Below are 8,948 nucleotides of genomic sequence, written 5' to 3'. Positions count from 1 at the left end.
TGGATGCTATAACCACCGCAACTCTAACAACACTTTTTCATTTAAGTGACATGGTATTACCGTCAACCGGCTTTGGAAAAGGAGAAAAACGGAAGGAAAAGAGAAAAATGCTAGAAGATCTAGATATGTCAACATCAATGCTATATTCTTAATTTTTCTCCCAAAATTGGCTATTACACAAATTAACCCAAAAAAGAAATAGATAAAGATATAAATTTTCCATTTTATGTAATACTCCATCCATTTTATTTTGATAGATTTATAATGTTTTCCTACATATTAAACACATGTTAATTTTATCATTTATACTGTAAAATCATTTGGCAATTATGTGAGTAATAATATATGGCATCCAACATTTTCATGATAAAAATTGTTTTAGCTTTTATAAAATAAACTAGTTTTATCAAAATGTTTATATTTCCTATTATCCCATAACTGCCCCCTCTTTTCCATGTCTTCTCCATCAAAGGGTGTTTCCAACCCATAATATTATTTTAATAATATAGTTTACAAAAAATATATATGTTATTTTAATGCAAAGTCATATTATTTTCTTATTTCAGCATTAAAATATTGTCCTCAAACACCACACCAAATTTCACATCAAAACTAAACTTTTATTTTTATATTATTAAGTTAATTTTTTATTATATTCTAATATAGAAAATTTATTATGTAACTATCAAATGCTAATTACTTGTGAAAACAAAAAATTTACCCACTAATTTTACTTGTGCATAGTGAATCACTAGTTACAAGTTAGAATACGTTTGTTTAATTATATTAAACAAAATAAAATAAATTGTGGATATAAAATCCAAAAAAATATCCTATATCAAAATAGAATCAAGTTTTTATTATATACAAAGAAAATCAAATTATGTATGTATGTATAAGGATACAGTTGAATAAATCAGAATTTAATCTAAAATCATATATCGGTTATGCTTTCTTCTATGAAACATATTCCAAGGTTGTTTATACACATCTGTTTTGCATTATTATTTTCAACACTATTAAAATCAATGTTCTAAAAATCGCTAGGCGGTAACTAGGCGCTTTATGGAGGACTAGCGACTAGGTGGATTATACGGGGCCTAGGCGAGCCCTTGGCGTTAGCAAATTATTGATTTACTTTATATATTTTATACATTTATATGGCTTATTTTAGTTTTTAAGTTTAATTATAAAATTCTTGTGATGCATTATCAAAATTAGATATAAAAACATAAGAAATTAGACAAATTTGTAGATTTGTAATACTATTATTTCTTAATTTAACATATTTAGAAAAAATCAGATCGATTTAAACCGTTTTAACCCGATTTTGAATAATTTAAACCAATTTGAATCGTATAAATCAGATTTTAAGAAAATCGTTTCGGATAGTACCGAGTTGTCGCCTAGGCGCCGCCTAGACCGATTTTTAGAACCTTGATTAAAATACAGATATATCCCGACATAATTGACAAAAGGAAAACTCACTTTTCTCAGCAAAACCTTTCAGTTTGCTTAGTCTGCTATTATTGGTGATATTAGTGTGAACCATCAATCCTCATCATTTATTTGATTTGTATTTGCATTCAAAATGTTATGGTAGCTTATCTGAAGCGAATTCAAAACAAAATTGATAAAGACAATTGAAAATGAAGATCTATCTAGACGATGAAATTGTCATGTTTTTGATAAGGTATTAGAAGTATGTCTGCTACTGCTGGAACGGAAACACCTAACCTACCTTATTCTATAATAAGACTAGTTTGATATGACTAATGTGTAATCAATGATGATTATCCTCACGAGCTTCTGGTGCAGAAGAATCATTAGTTTCTCATTGTCGTATTTTTCTATTATGTAATATGTTTCAAATCAGTTAAAAAAAACAAAACCTTTCAGGTTTAAACTTTCTTACTTTGATTGACTAATGAACGTCACCCGTTCAGTATTTAGTTATTTACTCACGAACCAACTGAAGGGTATTCCTGTAAATATAGCGTATAATGCGTATCCTCAGAGTCTTTACTATAAACCGTTGATCCTTATTTTGATCCAACGGCAGCCACGTCGATCCCTGTGATTGTTTTCTATTGGACGACAATCACTCAGCCATATTTACTCTTTACGCACTAGTATATACAGTATATAATAATAGATCCATGAGAGTATTTGCGTCCACTGTATAATTTCGTACGCTTCCCTCTTTTGGCATTTAAAATTTTCATTACTTCGTCTCTCTAGAAATGGCCGGCCGTGGAAAAACTATCGGATCTGGAGTCGCCAAGAAGGCGACGTCGAGGAGCAGCAAAGCCGGTCTCCAGTTCCCCGTTGGTCGTATCGCAAGATTTCTCAAGAACGGCAAATACGCCGAGCGTGTTGGTGCCGGAGCTCCGGTTTACTTAGCCGCCGTTCTCGAATACCTCGCCGCAGAGGTAATTAATTAGATCTGTGTAGGGAAACCGTGGTTTAAACCGGTTTGGGTTTTGTTGAATTTTGGGGGGTCTGTGTAGGTTCTTGAACTGGCTGGAAACGCAGCGAGGGACAACAAGAAGACAAGAATCGTGCCGCGTCACATTCAATTGGCGGTGAGGAATGATGAGGAGCTGAGCAAGTTGCTTGGGGATGTGACGATTGCTAACGGAGGTGTGATGCCCAACATTCACAATCTTCTTCTTCCCAAGAAGGCTGGTGGTGCTTCCAAACCTTCCGGTGACGACGATGAGTAGATCAAGCTCTGTGAGGATGCATGGTTCAATGTGTAGCGTTTAGATTTATCTCTTCTGTTGTGTAGAGTCCTTTTCGTTTTGAATGAAATCATGTGATCTTAGTACATGAGGTGTTATGTTTTGACTCGAGATTTAAACGAACCCACATGCGAATTTTGATTCTCAAACCAATTAACCCAGATTTGAGAGCGTTCTGATTCTGGAATCTGGACTCTTGTTTACTTGATCAAAGATTCTAACTTTGTGAAATTCAGATTAAGTGACCACAACTTAATCTTGGTTTCCCACAACGGTTGTAGTTTGTTTACTTTTATCAAGTCTCAACTGTATTGCTTTTTTTATTTATATTCAGTTTTCAACAACTTCTTTTCTTCTATGCTGATATGATCTGTTCAAAACAATGATTGCCTGACCTTCCTAGGTAATCAACATAAACTCTCTCTCTGACTGGTCTTAAAGATTGATTGATTGATCGTTAACTTGTAACAAGTTTCTTTGAATGCACCATAAAAGGGATATAATCTGGTAATGTGTAAGCCCAAATCTGAGTCCTGCTCTGGCTCAAGATCGTTGAGAACCAAGGCATGATAGGCTAAATAACAACTATACAGTGACATCTTAGATTGTTCATTTATCTAAGTTGAGAAGAAACAAGCCCTATGTGGAAAATATATGATTGAGCAACATCAGATAGCATTTAATATACACTCTCTCAAGGCCTGTTCTTGAATGGTTAATAAGGTTCAATGAGTTGCATTTTCTTTATCAAAAACACATACTCTGTATTGGGATCTCTCTTAGTTCAAGGGAAAGTGAACAAGAACACATTACACAATTCTCACTAATCAACTATTTCTTCCCAGTGATATTAGAAACCAAATCCTTAAAGAACTTAGCTGATTTGGTGATAGGTGAGTTCATAGCCATCAAGTTATACAAAACAAGCTCAACTTCCTCCATCGACGGCCTCGCTTTGAACTGAGAGACCACTTTCAAAGCCCCATCCCCTTCTTCCTCTTCAACGAGAACGTTCCATCTCTCTCCACTCACAACACCGTCTCTCACACACTTAAAGATCACTCCTTTCCTCTTGCTCAGTATCCCCCTCACTTCCAAACCCGTAAACGCGTAAACCACATCAAACGAACCGACGAAGTCGTCTCCAAAGCTCTTCTCCTCCTCGAACAACCACCTCGGATTGATCATCACCACAGGCTTCGTGGCGAAACCTTCCGTGGATACCCTCACGTCTTCCAGCTGCGATCTCTCGGGCGCCATGAAAACCGCCACGTCAGCAGTTTTTAAAGCTTTGTTGAGTGGTTCTGAAACGGGAGACATGGCGATGTGGTTGGTGTTGTCGGAGCGGAAAGCTTTGACTGCTGGTTCGACGAAAGAAGGGTCTGGCCAGAGGAAGAGGAGCCTGACGACGGCGTTGGAGCCTCTTCTCGAGATGGGCATGTCGCTGAAGATGGAAAACGCGAGCTGGGAGAGAGAGGAAGGCGAGTCGTCGTCGAGGATCGGGATCTCGAGACGGAACCGTGGCTGTTTGAGTTTCTTGAGCTTTGGGGAAGCGAGCTTCGGGTTGTTGAGGGGTTTGAGGAGACAAGACGAGAGGCAAGTCTTGGCTTGGAGGATGGCCTCTTCTTTGGAGGCGGGAGGAGAAGAAGGAGAAGGGAGAGAGGAGCAGAGAGGAGCCAAGAAACGAGTTCTAGTGGTGGATTCTTTGTTGAGCCGTCGTGAGTGGTGCGAGACTGAATTAGGGAAATGAAGATGTGAGATTCTGGGAGGTGATGGGTTTGGAGTTTTGAAGGTCTGTGAATGGAACTTGAAGGGGGTGGAAGAAGCCATGGCTGACGAGAGAGGACGAACAAGAAGGAAGAGGATAAGGTCATTCAAATAAGAATTTCGCATGTACGAAGTTATCCCACACGTGTGGATTTAAAAAAAAACATATTCAGTAAATTAATGTTGATATTAATTGATAAAAACTATAATAAAAAGATATACTAATAATTATGATTCTAAATCAGGTCAGTATATAATATACATAATTAAATAAATAATCAACTTTAAATAATTTATGTAAATATATGGTTTCAAATAATATCATAAATTAATATTTTTTAAAATTATATCTAAAACATTTACATTGTAAGGTATAAAAATACATTAAAATAAATTAATTTTAAATTTAAAATATATATAAGATTCTGGAAGTAAATGTATCTATATATATTCTATTAAAACACAACCATGTCCAATTGATAAATGTTTGGTCCAATTATTTACAATCCATTTTTTAATAATTAACTAACAGTATTTAACATATTAATATATATATATATAAACGCGTTTAAACTGCCACGTACTTGTAAACTATGTATGATTTCATATAACAATTTGCGTAGGTAATGGGTATATAGGTATGGTTATACAAACTTGCATAAGTAAAAATATCACGTACGGGTAAAAAAATTCTTAAAGGTTAGCTAGTTTGTAATACGAATATGAATAGAAACGGTAAAGTTTGCATAATCAATTAACTTTTCTATTGGGCGACATTTCTTTTTGTAGAAGCCGGAAAACCGGACTGACATAAACGATAGAATAAAAGCGATGTTAAGGAAATAAACGAATGTAAAAGACGAATACAAGAACGATAAGAAATCGTATTCGCAGAGAGACATGAAGTCGAGATATGATCTCTTTCCTTAACTCAAAATATTCGCTCCGTTAGTGAGACGACACTGTACGAATATAGAGTCCCAGGATACAACCATGGCAGACGAATCACGCCTCACTCGTGATCGCCCTATCGAACTATAAACTCTACGAAACACTCTAGACTTACGTTGAGGGATCTGGTGATTTTTTGTTGCATAAAAACTTTTAGAAAAATGAAGGAGGAGACGAGTTTTTAAAGAAGAGAAGACGAGCCATTTTCCGTAACTAATGCCGCACGTGCGCACGTTGGCGGAAATCTCGCGAGGATCTCGGAGGCGAGGCGTTACAAAACTTCCTCCGCATGTCGTTTTTCGGGAATTAAATGGCAAAACGTTGAGTTTGACTTGGTCCAAAAAGAATATTTTTATCGGGCCGGAGGCCCTCCACCAAGACCCAAGACCAAGACCAAGACCAAGACCAAGACCAAGACCAAGCCCAAGCCCAACCCCAAGCCCAAGCCCACGCCCACGCCCACGCCGAGCCGAGCCGGCCGGACGGCGGCGGCGGCGCGCGCGTGGGGAGCTCTCTCTTCCTCTGAGCTGTTTAACCTCTCATGTCATGAAGACATATATATACTCCTCAAAATCAACTCTCCCAACAAATGTGGGATGTTGTTAACTTCATTTCATTAAAGCCAACAAGACTTTTTATAAGAACCCATAGGCCCATTTCGTTTTCACATTTTTCCATATATTATTTGAGCCATTAGGCTAATAATTAGGCCCAACAATCCCCCACATGAATAGAAATGACTCTTCTAAAACATATGCAGACTAAATGCAGACTCGATAGACTCTAAAAACTATACTTACTCTAATCTTTACTAGACTAGACAAACTTATCGAGAGTGTTTGCGAAAAATTCACTGTGTTTGAGTTGGTGACATTTTTAAGCCTTGAACCACTCATAGTTAATATCTGTCGGGTTTACTTTACCAGAAGGTGAACATGATGTCTTGAACCAACCGGTGTTTTATGTAGACCGAGACAACATGCATAATGCAGCTTCATTTTCTCGTAGAACTTAGTTCTCTATTGTGTTCATTGTGGCCCTGAACTTTCCTGGTTTTCATGAGTGAACTTAGAGAATATAGCCTTGCATTCATTCTCCTAGAAACGGCCCCATTTCACACTCATTAGGTGATTGACCATGAAAAGTATTGAGTAATACTCTGCTTAGAAGCTATGGAATCATTAAAAGCTTATGCTTATCCTTTACACATTTGTTAGCACTTTTCTCATCTTAGGAGCTGGGAAGAGACTACTTTGTCTCAAGTGCTTTGGTTAGATTCTGCTTGATTTTGTTTTCCCTTTGAACCTACGTCTTGGGATCTCCAGTCATGATAGGTAGGGTTGCAATCACGCATCCTCATTCGTTATAGGCTTTAAACCCATTCCTTTTGATGATTTAGCAACAACATCTCGTGGCAAACCTTTAGTAAATGGATCCGCTAGGTTGTCAGCCGATTTGATGTAGTCTACTGTGATTACACCAGTTGAGATAAGTTGTCTAATGGTTTTATGTCGTCTTCTGATGTGACGAGATTTACCATTGTAGAGATTATTCTGAGCCCGAGCTATTGCTGATTGACTATCACAATGTATGCGTATGGCTGGCACAGGTTTCTCCCACATAGGAATATCTTCCAAAAAATTTCTAAGCCATTCAGCTTCTTCTGCTGCTTTGTCTAAGGCTATGAACTCAGATTCCATGGTAGATCTGGCTAACACTGTTTGTTTGGTAGATTTCCATGATATTGCTGCTCCTCCTAGTGTAAAGACATATCCGCTCGTGGATTTTGAGTTTTTGGAATCTGATATCCAGTTAGCATCACTGTATCCTTCTAAAACTGCTGGTTCTTTACCATAGTGAAGCCCAAAATCTTTGGTGTAGCGCAAGTAATTGAGTACCCTCGTTATAGCTTTCCAGTGTGTATGACCTGGATTACTTGTATATCGACTAAGTACGTTTACTGCATGCGCTAGATCTGGTCTAGTACAATTGGTCAAGTACATGAGACTTCCAATCACACGTGCATACTCGTTTTGTGAAACCGCTTCACCTGAATTCTTTGTCAAGTGCATTTGGGGATCTAACGGAGTTTTTGCCGTACTCTTAGAGTACTTTTCAAATCTCTCTAATATTGTTTCAGCATAATGAGATTGGGTTAAGATAACTCCGTTTGAATTTCTTGTGACTTTAACCCCGAGAATTACATCTACTAATCCCAAGTCTTTCATCTCAAATGTCCCTTTGAGCATGTTCTTTGTTTGATTGATAATGTCTTTATTGCTTCCAATAATGAGCATATCATCTACATATAGACATAGCAAAACATACGCATTTTTGGTAGTTTTGTAGTATATGCATTTGTCACATTCATTTATTTTGAAACCATTTGACATCATTGTATTGTCAAATTTTTCGTGCCATTGTTTAGGAGCTTGTTTAAGCCCATAAAGTGACTTTACAAGTCGACATACTTTGTCTTCCTGTCCGGGAATGACAAAACCTTCAGGTTGTTTCATGTAAATTTCCTCTTCTAAATCACCATTTAGAAAAGCAGTTTTTACATCCATTTGATGGATTTCTAGGTCTCTTAAGGCTGCGATTGCTATCATCAGTCTTATTGATGTTATTCTCGTCACTGGAGAATATGTATCAAAATAGTCAAGGCCTTCCTTTTGTCGGAATCCTTGAACTACAAGCCTAGACTTGTATTTTCCACCAGGTTTTCGTGTCATTATCCATTTATTCCCTAATGCTTTGCAGCCAGGTGGTAAATCCGTTATGTAATAAGTATAATTTTGCATGATCGAATCAAATTCACTCCTGACCGCTTCGTTCCAGAATGGAGCTTCTGGTGAAGCCATGGCTTCTGCCAAAGTTTTTGGAACATTTTCTACTAAAAATGCCATTAGGAAATCTTCTCCAAAAGATTTTTCTTTTCGAGCTCTTTTGCTCCTTCGAGGTTCATCTTTTTCTTCATTTTCTGAAATATCATTTATAGAAATCTCGACGTTTGTCTCAGTTTCTGAGTTTTTGTCATTGTCTCTTTCTTCTCGAGTTCGTTTTGAACCTTGTTTTTCCTTATATGGAAAAATATTTTCGAAGAAAGATGCATTTCTTGATTCCATGACTGTATTTTCATGAATGTCTGATATTTCAGATTTATGTACCAGAAATCGATAAGCATTACTGTTATGTGCATATCCGATGAAGATGCAATCCACTGTTTTAGGTCCAATAGTGACCTTCTTTGGTGGCGGTACTGCAACTTTTGCTAGGCACCCCCACACTTTGAGGTATTTATACGAAGGTAAATTACCTTTCCATAATTCATATGGAGTTTTGCCAGTTACTTTGTGTGGAATTTTGTTGAGGATATAATTAGTGGTAAGCAATGCTTCCCCCCACATGTTCTGGGGTAACCCAGATTCCTGCAACATTGCATTCATCATCTCTTTTAGAGTTCGATTTTTGCGTTCAGCAACTCCA

At 37.2% G+C, this 8,948-nt stretch overlaps 2 protein-coding genes across 2 annotated transcripts; one reads left to right on the top strand and one right to left on the bottom strand.

Moving 5' to 3' along the window:
• Positions 1-2,164: 2,164 nt before the first annotated feature.
• Positions 2,165-2,830, top strand: LOC106397605 (probable histone H2A.2). The gene is made up of 2 exons (XM_013838221.3): positions 2,165-2,432; positions 2,511-2,830. Exons 1-2 carry the CDS (start codon positions 2,244-2,246, stop codon positions 2,724-2,726), a joined length of 405 nt encoding a protein of 134 aa, XP_013693675.1. The 5' UTR covers positions 2,165-2,243; the 3' UTR covers positions 2,727-2,830.
• Positions 2,831-3,386: 556 nt separating this feature from the next.
• Positions 3,387-4,733, bottom strand: LOC106383002. Its single transcript, XM_013823108.3, has one exon. The coding sequence runs from the start codon at positions 4,635-4,637 to the stop codon at positions 3,576-3,578; it is 1,062 nt and encodes a 353-aa protein (XP_013678562.2). The 5' UTR covers positions 4,638-4,733; the 3' UTR covers positions 3,387-3,575.
• Positions 4,734-8,948: the final 4,215 nt, after the last annotated feature.

This window comes from Brassica napus, chromosome C1 (genome assembly GCF_020379485.1).
Source record: "Brassica napus cultivar Da-Ae chromosome C1, Da-Ae, whole genome shotgun sequence".
Taxonomy (NCBI): domain Eukaryota; kingdom Viridiplantae; phylum Streptophyta; class Magnoliopsida; order Brassicales; family Brassicaceae; genus Brassica; species Brassica napus.
Note: the sequence above shows the minus strand (reverse complement) of the source record. Positions and strands in the feature narration are given on the sequence as shown.

Bases quoted from the DNA above. Each gene is read 5' to 3' on its own strand.
- LOC106397605 (XM_013838221.3), top strand. From the start codon at position 2,244: ATGGCCGGCCGTGGAAAAACTATCGGATCTGGAGTCGCCAAGAAGGCG. The intron at 2,433-2,510 runs GTAATTAATTAG...GGGTCTGTGTAG, and splicing joins TCGAATACCTCGCCGCAGAG to GTTCTTGAACTGGCTGGAAA.
- LOC106383002 (XM_013823108.3), bottom strand. From the start codon at position 4,637: ATGCGAAATTCTTATTTGAATGACCTTATCCTCTTCCTTCTTGTTCGT.